Raw genomic sequence first — 16,529 nt, 5'->3', positions numbered from 1 at the left:
CTTTGTTCACTGGTGTTCTGCTTTTGGGGACACCCGGGAACTGTTTTCAAAAAGCGCAGTGCAAGATGTGCTCGCTCTATACTCTGGGTCCCTCGGATGCAGTCACATCCCCCCCTGCTCAGGACGCTGCTGCTTTTAACGCCAGTGTTGGGGGTATGTTAATGTCTGTGTTTTACTTTGCCAAGTTTTTAACCACTTCTCTGAAGAAAAACAAAAACAAAATAAATTACTTTTATATTCGCTCCACCTCTGAATACCTCTTTAAACCACATTCCCTGAGCACTCTGCGTTCTTGGACCCGCCACACCTCTCGTAACACACACTACCTTTCAGGAAAGCTCACTCACCTCCTATTAAATTATCATTGTCATCAGATAGTGTATATAAAACGTCTTGTAGCACTGCCTGTAACTTTTTTATTGAAAAACGAAATATGCACTGAATAAATACGCACGTTTTACAATTTTTTATTCATTTATATTTTTTAAATAAAATTTTATTAAAAGCACAATAAAAATATCTAGCTAACTTTAGCATTTAATTTCGGATAGTGCTCTCTGTACCTATGCTTTTCTGGCTGGATTTCATTTTCCAAGTGATCACCAAATCCCTTTCCTGAGTGGGCTGCAGAATTCTAATTCTTTGTGAGCTGTAGACCACCAGAATTTTACTAAAATCATTTCTCATATTTTCTGAGAAAACCCAATGCTAACTGCTTGATACATATTAAGTAGAGGTTACCAAAACGACCACAGTAGGATCTTTTTCTACCCTATATTTTCTGCGTGTCACACCTTTGCCAGTGTTTAGCGCTAACCACCTGATTGTTAATCTTGTTCAATATGTACAGTTTTCCCCAGAACGTCTGCTCTTTTGGTTTCATTCCCAAACCATCCATCATACTTCAAAACCCCTCCCCCAACAAACTGCGGTAGCGTCACTATCCTTGACTCCCCCGCACCCTGACAAACCAGTATTTCCAGACTATTCTCATTTATAGGAGGAACCGAAACCTGACAGGGGGGGTTGGGATGGCACAGTGTAGTCTGGGAATATATATCTAATTCAAAACAGGAGTTGGGATTTTTACGATTCATAAAAATGGCCAAGGGGCTTATATCCTCAGCCACCCCTGCTAAGAAAACGTAAACTTTTCCATTTATGGAATGTAGAAGAGAACATGAGATGACACTTTTATGGCCTTACAGGTGCTGCGGACTACAACTCCCATGCTACCCAACTGATTACATGCATGTGATAAGAATTGTAGTTCACAGCCACAATGGTAGAAACTGCGTGAACACCTCACAATTGGTAAAGGCAATTTGGAAGAAGTTTAACCCCTTAAGGACCAAACTTCTGGAATAAAAGGGAATCATGACATGTCACACATGTCATGTGTCCTTAAGGGGTTAAAGAAATGGTGGTGAAAGTAAGCAAAAACAGCTCATATTTTAGGTTGGGCTATAATTTTTTAGCAGGCCATATTTCTAGAATTCAGAACCCAAAAACAAACCTGCACCCCAATAAACAACGGTGTCATACTTGAGCATGTATGAAATTCTGCCCTATATACACATTATGCCCATACCTCCCAGTTTTTTCCTGTTTAGTTGTATTTTGAGCCCAAATATCTCACTTTCCTGTCTTTATATCTTAAGGTCCCTGACATTTTTGGGGTTTCTGAGTTTATCGTGGAGCATCACAGCAATAAAACTCTCACAGTAATGTGTCTTTAAATCACAATAAATGCGTTTAGGAACTAGTTTGTGTAACTCAGATGCTATGGTGTTCTAAATCCTATGTTCATTTATGGTCACGAATAAAATGTCCAGGAATTCTGCACTCCCCCCTGCCCCCCAACCTTTAAAGGTAAGTCTGCTTGTCTTCTTAATCACCAATGGAAATGCTACTATGCCGCACACGGGCGCAGCAACCAGAAAAATGTTTAGTGGGTTTGCTAATGCTTAAACCCCCCTTATTTCCCCCCCTGAATTAAACCAACAAATTCATGTGGTTTGTTTATATTTTTGTTTGTGTACAAAAAGTCAAACAATCTTGCTCTCGATATACATACCAATTACTTGCCTGAGGCTTATCAGCAGAATTATAGAAGCAGGTATAGAGATCGCACCCCTAGGACTTATTCAAATTAGTTCAAATATAACTTTTGTTGCTCAAAAAATAAAAATAGATGTTCCGGTTTTCCAAATCAAACTTTCATAATATGTTGCAGAACAAAATGTATTCTATTGAATGCTGTTCTGTTAGTATAAACAATTTTTTTTGTTTAGTTTGTACTCTTTTTGTATAGATCTTCATATACAATGTTGTCTTGTGTGTATTCAATATAAAAGGACTGCATATATTGATGTAAAAATATAAAACCTTTAATAAAAAATATTTGAAAAGAACCGCAGAGATATTTCCTTATTCCTTAAAAGAACCCGTCTGTCAATGTCACTATTTGCTCCGCCAGCCCGTACAGAACTTGTCCACTGTTTATATTCTGTGGCTGAACAGGTGTGCACCGCAGTCTGGGAGTATTGACACTGAAACAATAGATTAACTGATACAACAGGACACTTGTTTTCTTGAGCAATGTCAAGTTTAGAAGCACGGTGTCTGAGGAACATTCACAGGCACAAAGCAACCACGGTCAAAAGCAGAAGAATGGTGCACTAGAGGTCAGTGCAAGGTCTGTCGTTTGGCCAAATCCCTTTTTTACATCGCTCGTCACATCCTTTAGAAACGGCACTGGCTTTCTTTGCTGGTCCATCTTTGTCGTCTGGAAGACTAATTACCTCGCCGCTCCTGATTGCTGAGAATCTACGTAGTCTGACAGTACATAGAATGTAATTTACACATCTAGTCTGCACATTGTGAAACTCCTGACTTGTTTTTCAACTATTCAAAGTTATTTTTCCTTATGATCACGCCAAGCATAGAAATTGTGATCTCTATTTTGCTGTTTTTTGACAGGAAGCAAGAAAAAAAACCCAAACCTTTATTGCAATTTTGGGCTCTGCTTGTAAGCTGTCTTCATAGTGTAATTGGATTTCCGTAGAAGTTTGGAGGCATTTCTCTCATTTTGGGGATTTTTAGTGTGCGTTTTCAATGATGTATTTATTTATTTATTTATTTATTTATTTGTAGGGATTTTCTGACCAAACACCAAAATATATCACAAATAGCAGTAATATGTTAAAAAATAGTCCTTGTCCCTTTGATTTAAGGGCAAGCATTTCACGTCACGTAGACTACTACTCCCATTAGGCTAAGACAGTCTTAGAGGTATGATCTGTATCGGTATTCACTATTATAATTGTTTTTATTTTCAGGACAGAAATGTATTGGAAAGCCAGAAACATTTTTTCAAAGTTAGCTTTTTCCCTTTCATTTCTGCTCCTCCCAGTTTTTCCCATTTAGGAGGGATATTATCCCTGGGGATAGGAGAGTTCCTCGTGGGAGGTGCTTATTTCTCACAAAGTCTCTCTTTCTGTTTATTGCAGGTGGAAATGGAGGTGGCTTTGCTGGAAGGAGAGCTGAGGACCGAAAGGAAGAAGATGGAACAGGATGAGGCACTGATACAGTCTTTACATGAGCAATTGAGACAGACGGAGGGGAGGTGGCAGGAAGAAAAAGAAAAGGTAATATTTGGGCACACCTATTTACACAGAACATCTTCTGTCATCACCTGAATGAATGCATCTTTTATATCTGCTTATCAGAATAATTATCATCTCAAAGACCTGTCCTGTGTTATTTGAGTACAGATATTGGTCCCTTATTTAATACTCGATTCACAGCTGTAAAGAACGATACCTTTTGCTCATTAGTTCTGTTTGGTAGTCTCAGCACAGTGGATTCACCTTTTAGGAATTCTTGAACTTCACATCTATGGGTTGCCGGCTTTTGTTTTGCTGGACAAACATCTCTTATTAAACTGCTTTGTTGAAAATACAGACTGAGCCACAGATTAGAGTCTTCGCTCATTGCTGTGAGAGCAGCGGCTTACTTGCGTTTTGTTACACCACAGGATAAGCTACGGTTGCATGATGAGAAGAAGAAAGTGCGGGATCTTGAGAAGAAGATCGCAGAGTGTCGTGCGCAGCTGGACAAACAACCAGAGAGTTTACGGGAACAACTACGGAAGCAGATACAGGAGGTGAGCAGAAGTAGGGTGGGCTGATTAGGATTTTATACCAATGGATAACTTGTGGTCCTTCTGTTGACTCAGGAGATGACAGCTTCTACTTCCATTAGAGTTTATAGATGTTTAAGACTGTGTGATTAATTTTATTATACTTTTCATTATTAATTAAAGGATACGATACTAAGTTATGACCTTTTATAGAAGGGTTTTACTTTTAGGAATGTCTCTTACTTGCCCGATTAAAGTGCTTACTATTTATAAGGTAGTTGATGCTCGGTTGTTGAACTTTGATTCTCACATAGATCATGTGATTCCTGAAGGTCTTAGGTCTACATGCCTGTGATCCTTCTGTGAACAAAGTTAGATTTTTAGGCATTGAATATACTCCGTGCTTGGAAGGGTGCCCAGGTGTTTGGTTCACTGCTCGGTTGTCTTGTAGAAGAAGAATGAGGAGACCCAGGTGTCACTTTTCCATCTATGTCTTTTCCATATTTGGTGAAACATATGTATTGGGTCAATCAATCAGATTTTCCAGTAGATAATGGAGGGTGACATTATATTGTGTCCATTATCCTGCGTGGTGTTTGGAGGTTGTTCAGCTATCATGTTTAGATGCTTCATTCTCTCCAAGGTGGTGGAGAGTGCCCAGTTACCTTTGCTACCATTTTTTTGATAGATGGTTAGAATGGTGTGTAACCCAGACACTGTCACTGTGGTATATTCTTTGATAGTTATTGCGGTGGTGAAGTGTGCTACCACATTGGGTTCTTATGTTTGTAACTCTCACACTGTTGATAGGCAGTGCATGTTATGTTTTGTTTACTGGTCGTTGATTCTTAGATGAAAGCGTCTGTGTTAATTGCAGATGACTGAGTCTACGGAATTAGCTGTGAAATCTTTTGAGGACCTGGAGTTCCAGCAGCTGGAGACAGAGAGTGGCCGAGAGGAGGAACACGAAGCTGCATACAGACAGATCTCACAAAACATATCCAAGCAACAAAATGAGCTTAACCGAAGGAAGGTAAGTGGTATCACCACCAGACATTTGTGTACATTGTATGTATTTATTGTGCATTCTACAGCCTCAGGAGAAATCTCTGTGCCCCTTGGTGCAGATGTTTATTTAAAAGTCTTATCTTAACAATGTAGAAATGAGCCATAAATTGGAACTTAATGCTGATTTAAACTAGTAGGGACTGTGTGCCAAATCAGCCTTTAAATTAACCCCCTTTTTTCCCCCCTAGGACAAAGTTTTGCGCCTAGAAGAACAGATAAAGGGCGCGGAGGAGCAAGCCGTGGCAGAGAGACAAAAGCTTCGTGAGCAAAATGCCCAAGTCTTTCAGTCTCTAAATCAGGTATTTGTTTAGATTTGTCTTTTATGATCCTGTATGGAAATAATGGGTAGAATGAGATAGGCACTATAGTGGGTACAGGCAGGATGTGACGGTGAGGTGGACACTGTACTGGGTACAGACCTGATCTGACAGTGAGCTGGGCACTATAATGGCTACAGCCCAGATGAGCAGATGGGCTAGGCATTATACTGGGCAAAGGCTTAGTCTGATGGCGAGATAAGCCGTATACTATATGGAAAGATGGTGTGCTGGGCACTGCTCATTGCAGAGAGCTGGAGAGCTGGGCACTGTGCTGTATGGAGGGATGATGATCTGTGCAGTGTGCTGTATGGAAGCATGATCTATGTAGTGTGCTGTATGGAGGGATGATCTATGTAGTGTGCTGTATGGAGGGATGATGATCTATGCAGTGTGCTGTATGGAGGGATGATGATCTATGCAGTGTGCTGTATGGAGCGATGATGATCTATGCAGTGTGCTGTATGGAGGGATGATGATCTATGCAGTGTGCTGTATGGAGGGATGATGATCCATGCAGTGTGCTGTATGGAGGCATGATGAGCTACGTGGTGTGCTGTATTCCCGAAAGACATACCTGTATATAATCTCTTCTCCTGGTTATGTAGACAGTCAGAACTAGAACTTGAGAGCTATGGAGCCAAGTACTGAAAGCAATTTCCTATAAACAACTATGTGAACATTCTCTCTCTAACAGTTTTAAGTAGAAAATGTTTTGCGTCACAATTCAACAAATATTTAGCAAAACCTGTAAAACACAAACAGAAAAATCCAGAGCCCCGTCAGGCTCCACCGGGCATAGGGACCGAACGCAGGGTTTAATGGGTTTACACTACCTAGAAATATCCTTAGCGTTTCGCCTTTTATAGTCACTTTAATTTGATTGGCACAAAATATTGGGGTCATAGAGATCATTGGCAGAAACGCTGTCTATACACACGTTATGAGGGGCACTTACTTAAATATAATAATATTTTTTTGATGCCGGGACGAACTAAAAGACTGCCCAGTGGCCGTGGTTGATAGCTTTACCAGCTTAGAGATAGGCTAATCTTATATATGGTTATATGTGTATAATATCTATCCCTCTTGTATAATGTTAAATACTTTAGTTAATATTGCTCTCATATATCATGTCAGTGACCATGTGTTTTGTACACTAGGAGAAGAATCGATTGCTGGCACTTGGAACCAAAGACACTGATCAAAAGGAAAAGGTGGAAAGCCCTCTGAGAAAGGTAAGACTGAAACTAGACCTCAGTCATCTGTCATCTTCTGACACCTAGTGGTCGATTAAACAAATTTCACTCACTTTCCCTGCCCTCAGACATTGGATATTTTACATTAAGACTGTACGTCTCCCATTTATTTCCGTTGTCTTGTTTTGGGGTCCATGCTCAACTTGTCTTATATTTTTCCATCCACCAGGGACTCCAGAGAACCTCCAGCTTGCCACGAAGACGAGGAAATGCCCAGTTTGTCCGGCCTACCGACCGTCCAGTTTCTATTCACAGCAGCAGTAAGTGACCAATGTGCTCAGAGAGTACTTCCTTTCAAGGTGGACCTGCCATCTACAAATATTAATTATAAATTGGCAAACTATAAAAAGTAATCGATACTTTGGGATTCCAAATTGCATACAAATGTATATGTTTATATTTATAAATTTAAAAGATCTGCTTACCTGAATCTTGGGTCTAAATCTCTGCCATGGACTCCTTCTGCTACCACAATTTATAGGCCAAGGCTACACTGGGAAAATAGTGGAACTCGGTACTTGGCACGGTATGAGCAGATAGATTCATGAATACACCATGCATATTGTCTATAAAGCTAAAACTTAAAATAATAATATTATTATTATTAAAGAGATATTTTCCATCTCTGGTATTTTGGATACATTTTGCAGATGGTGCCATGGTCATCTTTTTAAAGGGATACTATAAGCACCAAAACAACTTTAGCTTAATTAAGCAGTTTTGGTGTATAGATCATGCCCCGGCAGTCTTACTGCTCAATTCTCTGATATTTAATCACTTTGTCTATGCAGCCCTAGGCACACATTCCTGTGTGTGACTAACATTGCCTTCCTAAATAACTCCTTTAAAAAAAAAAAAAATGTTTATGTTCCCCTTATTGCACAGTGTGTTTAATTTAGAATTTCTTCTCACCTGCTCTTTCAGCAGCATACTAGAGCGTGTAGGAACCTCCTGTGTGTGATTAAAGTTCAACTTGCAGAGCAGGAGAGTAAGAACTTCTAAAGCCAGTTAACATCTGATTGAAAATAAAACCATTTTTTTTCATGTAAGCTTTGTCAGTCGCAGCCGGGGAGGTGTAGCTAGGAGTGTATAAACAGAAACAAAAGTGATTTAACTCTTTAATGGAAGTGAATTAAGCAGTGAGACTGAAAGGTCATGATCGATACACAAATACTGCTTCATCACAATGAGTATCTTAGTTACTAACATAAGGTCTGGGGTTTCCCACCGTTTATGGCAGACCTGTTCTATAATACTGTGGAGCACCTGGTGCTTTCTACATGCATCACTTATCACAGTAATTATTTCAGTACAGGGCTGACAGTTTCACTGGGACTCTCTCTTTATTTGAAATAATGATTCTACTAAAAATGACTAGTAGCTTTGCAGATGCATGTCGTTTTACACTGACCTCCATTTACTCTCTGACATCTGTGTCACCGCAGCCAATCACTAGTGACAGCTGACTAAGTTAGTGTTAAAGAGACACTCCACTGCCCAAATCCCTCAAAAATAAAAATCACTGTTAGAATGAAAACATGCTTTTTTTTTTTACTGTGGGTATATGTAAAAACTGACCAAATCTGCAGTTCTCTTGTATGTGGCCATTGCAAGCCCTCCCCTTCTAACACCGCCCAGACTTTCTGTGGCTGTCCAATCACAGACTTCCCAATGCAGCTCAATGAGAAGCCTTTGTAAGGCAGGTGATCTGATCAATTGCTGCTTCTTGAGTTAATCAAACAAGTAACAGGAATTATCATGTGATCGACAGCCAGAGGGGTATAACCAGGTTACTTTATAAAAGTACATTTAAAAAAAAAAAATAAAAAAAAAAAATCTGCACTTTTTGTAAAATAAAGACTCTTGTTTATACATAAAATTGTTATGGGGGTGGGGAGACTATCGATTTACTAGGGATCTTGTGCATTCTTTTTTTTTTTAGTTTCTGATTCTAATCAAAAAACAAATAAAAAATAATAATAATGATTTAAGGGTATATTCACTAAACTGACAATTGTACAGACTTTGAACAGGGAGTAGTACCGTTGAAAATATAGAAAATGAAAAATGATTTTGTACCACTCAAGGTTGACATAGCATCATGGGATATGTAGCTCTATAACATCCGAGAATCTGCATTTAGCCACCATGAGTTGTAAGATGTGTTATATCTTTGTAAGGTCTTAAGTCTTTTGATAAGTAATTCGATAGTAGTTTGGTTAAAATATAGCTCTAAACAATTATAAACTTCTGAACTAGTTTAACTATTCAGATTTTAAATATTGTCAGGGTTATTCACTGAAGTGGAAATTGATGGAATTCAAAGAAAATTTTAAATTTAAAGGAACACTATAGTCACCTAAACAACTTTAGCTTAAAGGGACACTATAGTCACCTGAACAACTTTAGCTTAAAGGGACACTATAGTCACCTGAACAACTTTAGCTTAAAGGGACACTATAGTCACCTGAACAACTTTAGCTTAAAGGGACACTATAGTCACCTGAACAACTTTAGCTTAATGAAGCAGTTTTGGTGTATAGAACATGCCCCTGCAGCCTCACTGCTCAATCCTCTGCCATTTAGGAGTTAAATCCCTTTGTTTATGAACCCTAGTCACACCTCCCTGCATGTGACTTGCACAGCCTTCCATAAACACTTCCTGTAAAGAGAGCCCTATTTAGGCTTTCTTAATTGCAAGTTCTGTTTAATTAAGATTTTCTTATCCCCTGCTATGTTAATAGCTTGCTAGACCCTGCAAGAGCCTCCTGTATGTGATTAAAGTTCAATTTAGAGATTGAGATACAATTATTTAAGGTAAATTACATCTGTTTGAAAGTGAAACCAGTTGTATTTTTTCATGCAGGCTCTGTCAATCATAGCCTGGGGAGGTGTGGCTAGGGCTGCATAAACAGAAACAAAGTGATTTAACTCCTATGATCTATACACTAAAACTGCTTTATTTAGCTAAAGTAATTTAGGTGACTATAGTGTTCCTTTAATGAAGCAGTTTTAGTGTATAGATCATGCTTCTCAGGTTTCACTGCTCAATTCACTGTCATTTAGGAGTTAAATCACTTTGTTTCTGTTTATGCAGCCCTTGCCACACCTCCCCTGGCTATGACTGACACAGCCTGCATGAAAAAAACTGGTTTCACTTTCAATCAGATGTAATTTAACAATGTTATCTCTTTGTCTGTAAATTGAACATTAATCACATACAGGAGGCTCTTGCAGGGTCTACCAAGCTATTAACATAGCAGGGGATAAGAAAATCTAAATTAAACAGAATTTGCAATAAAGAAATGATAAACTTTAGATGACTCTTTACAGGAAGTGTTTAGGAAGGTTGTGCAAGGTACATGCAGGGAGGTGTGACTAGGGTTAATGAACAAAGTAAATGGCAGATAAGTGAGCAGTGAGGCTGGAGGGGTCTGATCTATATACCAAAACTGATTCATTAAGCTAAAGTTGTTAAGTTCAAAATAGTTAAACTGTAAAAATTCCAGTCCCCTAATGCTTCACTCAGTTTAGGAATTAACCCTGTAAATGATTAAGCAGCTTATTATTTTGCCACTAACAGATGTAGCTTTTTTGAGCAGAAAAAATATTCGTAATCTTAAAATCGGTTTATATCCTGGCAGTGTGCGAAATTTCAGTTCTGCAGATAGTGGTAAATGTGAAAGGCTGCAAGGATTTTTCTTTCTTTTGTTTTACGATTTTGACCTTACAGTATAAATTCACTCCTGCTGTGCCAATTATAAAAGCCATCACTTACCATACCTATAAGAAACTATAGCAGCAAAAAAACTAAAAAATACCTGCAGAAATTTTGAAAATATTTAAATAGGTCTTTTCTTTTTTTCCACAGCATGTTTGCAGAGCGTTGGTCTTGCGTTAAATCTTGCCGTGTCCTCTCAAAGCACGGCTGGTAAAATCGGCCTGTCTCTCAGCCCCAGTCTTCAGAGCGCTCGCAGCCGTAATATCCAAGGGGAAGAGAGGAGAACATCAAACGAAGCGAAAACCCCAAATTGTCCCCCCAAATCTTCACTGACCAATGGGTAATTATAAATTAGGATCTCTGCTTCTTTAATAAATTATTTGGAAAAACATGATGACCTGTGACTGTTCGCCCTCCACTCCTATCACTGTAAGACAGATGTTACCTGAGAATCATATGAGTTTAACTCAACCAGCAAACTGCTCTAATCCAGGGGTAGGCAACCTTTGGCATTTCAGGTGTTGTGGACTACATCTTCCATAGTGCTTGTACAGCCACAATGCTGGCAAAGCATCAGGGGCACATCTGGTGTGCCAAAGGTTGCCTACTCCTGCCCTAATCTTTACAATTCAGAGGGAAGAAATTGTCAAATTGTGCGGATACTCAGAATGGGTTTTATTACCTCCCAGTGACTTGTGGGTTGCTATCTACTGGGTATCCCAGAACCTTCCTATTTGCTGGTTAACAGATTGTCCATTAACCTCTCGTAGTCGTCTAGTAGATAATACCTCTGCTTAGAAGATTCTGCAGGACTTGGTTGCTTGGGAGTGCTGGGTGTTAATGCTGTTTTAAGGGGCCCAGTCTGAAATATAAGGTCTTGGGTTAGAAGAAAAAAAAAAAAAGGAAATAAACACACTATTGTGGGTGGTGAGACATGGGGATATTGAGGTAATTAATTAGAGATGACAAACCAGAGGAGAGAACATTTGGGATAAAAAGATATGAAGGATCAGATAGGTGAAAGTCATAAACCATGAACATAAATTTACAAGATTATCAGTGAAAGTAGTAACACTAGCTAAACAAACAATTAACAAAAAGTCATAAAATTACATGACCATACCAACTTCAAAAAAAACAAAAACCCTGGAGATAATAGTTAGCAATTAAGTAGTGATAGTATAAGGAGGGAGGTGGAATAGAACACAATTTTAAGAGTTAAAAGGAAACAATAAGTAGTACAGGACTTTTTGAATATATCTTCCAGCTCTGTGTTGAACCCATAGCGCTAAAATATGTAACCCATTGAGTGCCAGAGGTGTGCGCACAATTCTTTGCTCACAAAATATTGGTTATTTTCTACGGTATTGCCGGTATTATGGAATACCGAAGTCCTAAAATTCTTAATTCCTAGGGTACAGGGGTGCCCACATTCATTTAAGTTTCGTAAAGATGGTCTATATTTTTTTTTTTTTAAAGAGACACACATGCTGTTAGTGTTTTGCTTTCAATCTGCTGGCTTCCGTTTGTGGCTAGAACGAGAACAGAATGAAATGATGCATATCTTACATGTACCACTGTATTATAAACCACTAACAAGTGCATGTGCCTTGAGTTTGTTAACACATTAATGTCAGCTGTTCGTGCCAACTAAATTAATAGACTATTACTGGTTTACAGACTAATGGGCTGGTTTTTAATCCATTTTTAAATAATTATTAACATGTTAATGACCGACTGTTTGGTTTCTAGCCCAGTCAGTGCTGTCAATGGCTTGAGTGGTGTATGTACACTATTAAGGAAGTTTTGTTTTTCTGGAGAGAGAGGGCATGTCTAATAAGGCAGGCCTTAGGGGCAGCATTCTGCAAAACATTATTTTTTTTTTGCAAAAAATATTAAGATTTGTACATGCATAAAATACAGCCAAAAACTATGAAATGCATTATAGTTGTATTGGTGCCCAGCGTGTCCCTTTAAACATTTTTAAAAACTTTTTTGTTAGTTTAGTAAAATACCTTTGTCAGGTAGTTGTAGAATAGCATATATATTACTTAAGACTATATTAAATATCTGAACTGTTATAGTAATTAGAACAGTTTCAATGGGAATATTACTCAATTGCAAATTTGTTTTATATTTCCAAGATCCATGCCTAAAATAGCTGAGATTGAACGCCAGTTGCGGGAGGCCATGGCAGAGAAAGAGCGCCTTCTAAAGGCCAGGGTGAGTACACGCATTCAAATGTTTTATTTAAACTTTTTTTTTTTTTTTACATGCATTTCTGTTGTAATTTCTGCTTGAGTTTTTTCAAGATATGATACTTGCAAAAAATCTTAAAAAAAAATAAAGCTTCAATGAATTTAGTAAATAACATTTTAGTAACTGTTGAGCCAGGCTGCCAGTTTTGCAAAAAACAAAAGGAGATTCTGACTATCCTTGTGTTCGACACTTGATGCATGGAGCCATAATCCGTAGCTGCTGTGAATTACAGTAAATGAAACCTAGTTTTGCTGGTACACACACTCCTCTAGTGACTCTCCCATTATATATGCAGCTCTGCTAGTCACACACATACACCCCACGCTGTCTCAGCTGATACAATATGCAATGCTAAACCAACACACCGCCTTCCCCACTGCGTGTCACATGATCGTCACACCAGCCCTTCTCCTTTCTTCTGACAAGTCACCCAGGGCTGGAAGAAGTTTATTTTCTCAGGGAGCCCGACCACAATCTGGATCTGCAGGTCAGCTATAGCTCTCCATCTATCGGGGGAGATACAGACCTTATACAGTCCTTTAGCAGGACACTGTGCCATGGGTTTCCTGGACATTTTTCTCTGTATACTGTAACTGTCAGGTGTAACAGTTGCTGAATACATTGTGACTCCGTCCCCATGCATGATTCACTAACCTGCTGACTGGAGGAACAGGTTTCCCAGCTTGTGATGGGATTGCTAACAGAAGGCGGAGGTTTGGACAGGCTCTATGTTCTGTTTATTGCATTTCACATAGGAAGGATTATTGTAAAACAATAGCTCACTGTTCATGTCTGGCGTTGGGAGAAGCACCTGTCCGTACATGTTACTGCTCAGTGATGGCGTGTTTGATGTGTGAATCGGTCATGTTTGCATTGTTGTATGTGCTGGTCGGGCTGTCAATCAGGGTTTATTTACTAAACTGTGACTTGTGGCGATGTGAACGGGGAATGAAACTTTCTGGCTGAATAGAAAAGTTTGATAAAAAAGATCCACAAGGTAGCAAGTTATGGTCTTTCACTGTACCCAACACTTGGATTGATAATCAATTGATAATCAAATAATTAAACCGGTAATTTACATTTACTTTTCTTCTACTTTCCTTTTCACGTTGAACCCTATCCTCACAGCTATCTCACTGATTTTGGCTATTTATTTGTCCGTTTCCCGAAATCCCCTGTCCCCCACCAATCCCATACCTGACTCAGTTTTTATCTATTTTAATATGTCGTAATTTATCTTCTCTCTCTGTGTCTCTGTGTCTCTCTCTGTGTCTCTGTCGCCTTGTGTTGCAGTTTTTGTATCTGTCTCGCAGTGTCTCTCTCTTTCTGTTCTCTGTATCCCAAACTCCCTGCCTCATGCCTCTCTAGAACCCTCCCTCTCTGCCTCTCTCCCCTGTGTCTCTATTTCAGTCTCTCTCTCTCTCACCCTTTATCTCTGTCTCTCTCTTTTTCCTCCTTGTGTCACTCTCTTTATCTCTGTCTCATTCTTGTGTCCCTCTATTACTGTCTCTCTGTGTCTCCCTGTCTGTATCTCTATTTCAATCTCTATTACTTTCTGTCTCTGTTTCACTCATGTTTGCTGTCTCGATACTATCTCTTTCTCTTCCTCTCGTCTTTAGTGCATACCTCCCATTCCAGCATCCAGATAAGCAGGGCACGGCTATAAATGGCCGCCTGTCAATCAATCAATCAGACCGGCCCACTGAGGGCAAATGATGGTGAATCACTGTTTCAGTACTTCCTGCAGGGTCCTAGTGGCCTAAGCATAGCGCGCGCGTATCTAACTGTCCTATATTTGTTGGGAACAGTTCCCTGGTGTCTGCAAAAGCGGGACACTAAGAATCTAAGTTGGGACAAGACCCAAAAATCTTGGCTGTCTCTTCAAAATTGGGACAGTTGGGAGGCCGGAAATTGAGAACTTAAAACTTCTGTAAGCCAGTTATGCTTCCAGTTGAGTTATATTGGACTAACAGTTTAAATTCACTTTAAATTCCTATTTTAGTAAATAATCCTGTCAGTCTTCCAGTCTTTGTGCAACACTCAGAGTCAGTAACCAGACTACTCGAATATAGAAGTTAAGAAAATTGTCTTCTTCTACACTTTGCAGATTATCTAACTTTTAGGTGCTGAATGTTCCTGTAAAACGCAGAGTTAGCTATCAGACTCCTCTAATATAGAAGCTATCAATTATTCTAGCAAACTGACTCCAGATAGACTTTACAGATTATTACGCTTTTTAGCCTGTTACACTCTATTCCGAGTCTCCACTGGCACTTTACGAACAACAGAGGCTTCTAAGTTACAATTGCCTTCGGACATTTACTCGGGCATTCATTGCACATTAAATTATTTGGCATTGGGGTAAATAAGAGACTCTAGCTCAGACACTACAATCAACAGTTTTTTGGGGGGATAAAGGGTGCCCTCGAAGGCACTAAAAGAAATTAGATTACAGAAAGCTATTAGACTCTATATAATCAGATCTCCCAATTCCCCCTTTCCCTGCAAATACCACGTACTTGCTGAAACAGCTGACTCTCACAGCACCAACTAAGAGTCCTACTTTGCAACAGCATGTGTACATGGTTCCAGTACAACATTTAACTTTTTTCAACATTGATACATATTAACTATATAGTACCCAGAGTCTCCCAGACATAAGTGCTAAGAGAAATATTGGTAACATTAGGAACTCTCAACTCACAGTGAAACATCACAAAAAGTGATAACAGGTGAATTGTTTGTACATTCTAACTTCACTTGTCTCATATTTCACTGTTTAGCTAAGGGCTCACTATTTTTGCTGCAACAGGCCAAATAGAAGGTACCACAATACAGTCTGACCAGTGGAGGACAGCATCGTTCTGTTCCATCTACCCGGCACAACTGTCAAGACTTATAGAGCATTGAAGTGCCTACTTTTTCTATTTTTTATTTTTTTATTGATTAATTATTTACACACAGTGACATTTTTGGTATGATGGGTGCTTGAATAAAAAAACTATTTTATTTGCATTTAGTATTAAACGTTAAGTTTTTTTAATGATATCTATTGTAAGGACTCCTTAAAGCTAGGGATGACCTGACCTAACCCTAACAAACTCCTGACTTTGCTGGTTCATTTAGTGATTCCACTATAAGGGGTTATCCCCCACACAGGAGTTTACACTTCTATTTGAAAAACTTTTGGTTATTTATATACAATGGTATTGTATGGCCTTGTATGATACCACCGAATAAATACATATTACTGACATGGTTATTTCTTTGCTTATATATTTGATAAATTCTGTGCTTTAAAAAATTTTTTTTCAATAATATTAGGAGGAGAAAAGGGTCGCTAGAGAGATAACACAGCATTTGGAGATGAATCCAAAAACTGTGAAGGATGAAATGCCGGTGGCTACCCCAGCTGTGGTACAACCTGTCCTGACTGAGACTACCAAGGTGCGTTTACATATGTAATACATTATACTACAGCCGTGGACCCACCCAAGATTTTATGTAGCGATAAATAATGAAATATGGAGTATTGGTGTTTATCACACTTTTCATACAGAATTTAGAAGTGCTTGCTAATTACACACCAAACATTAATTCATATAGTTATAGCAATAAATAAGACGTTGGATTTGTACCCATTTCATTACAGGTTTCATTATCACAATAGCTCTTGAACTCCTTCAAAGCATTATTTTACCATAATATACTGTTTACTGTTATATCATTTGTATCTTTACATTTATTGAACTAACGTCACC

The 16,529-nt window shown here is 38.8% G+C and overlaps 1 protein-coding gene across 2 annotated transcripts in view; it reads left to right on the top strand.

Moving 5' to 3' along the window:
- PHLDB3 (pleckstrin homology like domain family B member 3) overlaps positions 1–16,529 on the top strand; it is a 48,370-nt gene that overhangs the window by 28,417 nt on the left and 3,424 nt on the right. For both annotated transcript variants that reach the window (XM_063436881.1, XM_063436880.1), the window contains exons 4-12: positions 3,513–3,650; positions 4,040–4,168; positions 5,022–5,177; positions 5,401–5,511; positions 6,693–6,767; positions 6,958–7,048; positions 10,660–10,849; positions 12,654–12,732; positions 16,093–16,215. In XM_063436881.1, coding sequence (XP_063292951.1) covers positions 3,513–3,650; positions 4,040–4,168; positions 5,022–5,177; positions 5,401–5,511; positions 6,693–6,767; positions 6,958–7,048; positions 10,660–10,849; positions 12,654–12,732; positions 16,093–16,215 — 1,092 coding nt within the window. The remainder of the gene's footprint in view (positions 1–3,512; positions 3,651–4,039; positions 4,169–5,021; positions 5,178–5,400; positions 5,512–6,692; positions 6,768–6,957; positions 7,049–10,659; positions 10,850–12,653; positions 12,733–16,092; positions 16,216–16,529) is intronic.

Source organism: Pelobates fuscus, chromosome 11 (genome assembly GCF_036172605.1).
Source record: "Pelobates fuscus isolate aPelFus1 chromosome 11, aPelFus1.pri, whole genome shotgun sequence".
In the NCBI taxonomy this organism is placed as follows: Eukaryota; Metazoa; Chordata; class Amphibia; order Anura; family Pelobatidae; genus Pelobates; species Pelobates fuscus.
This window is presented reverse-complemented; position numbering and strand designations above follow the sequence as displayed.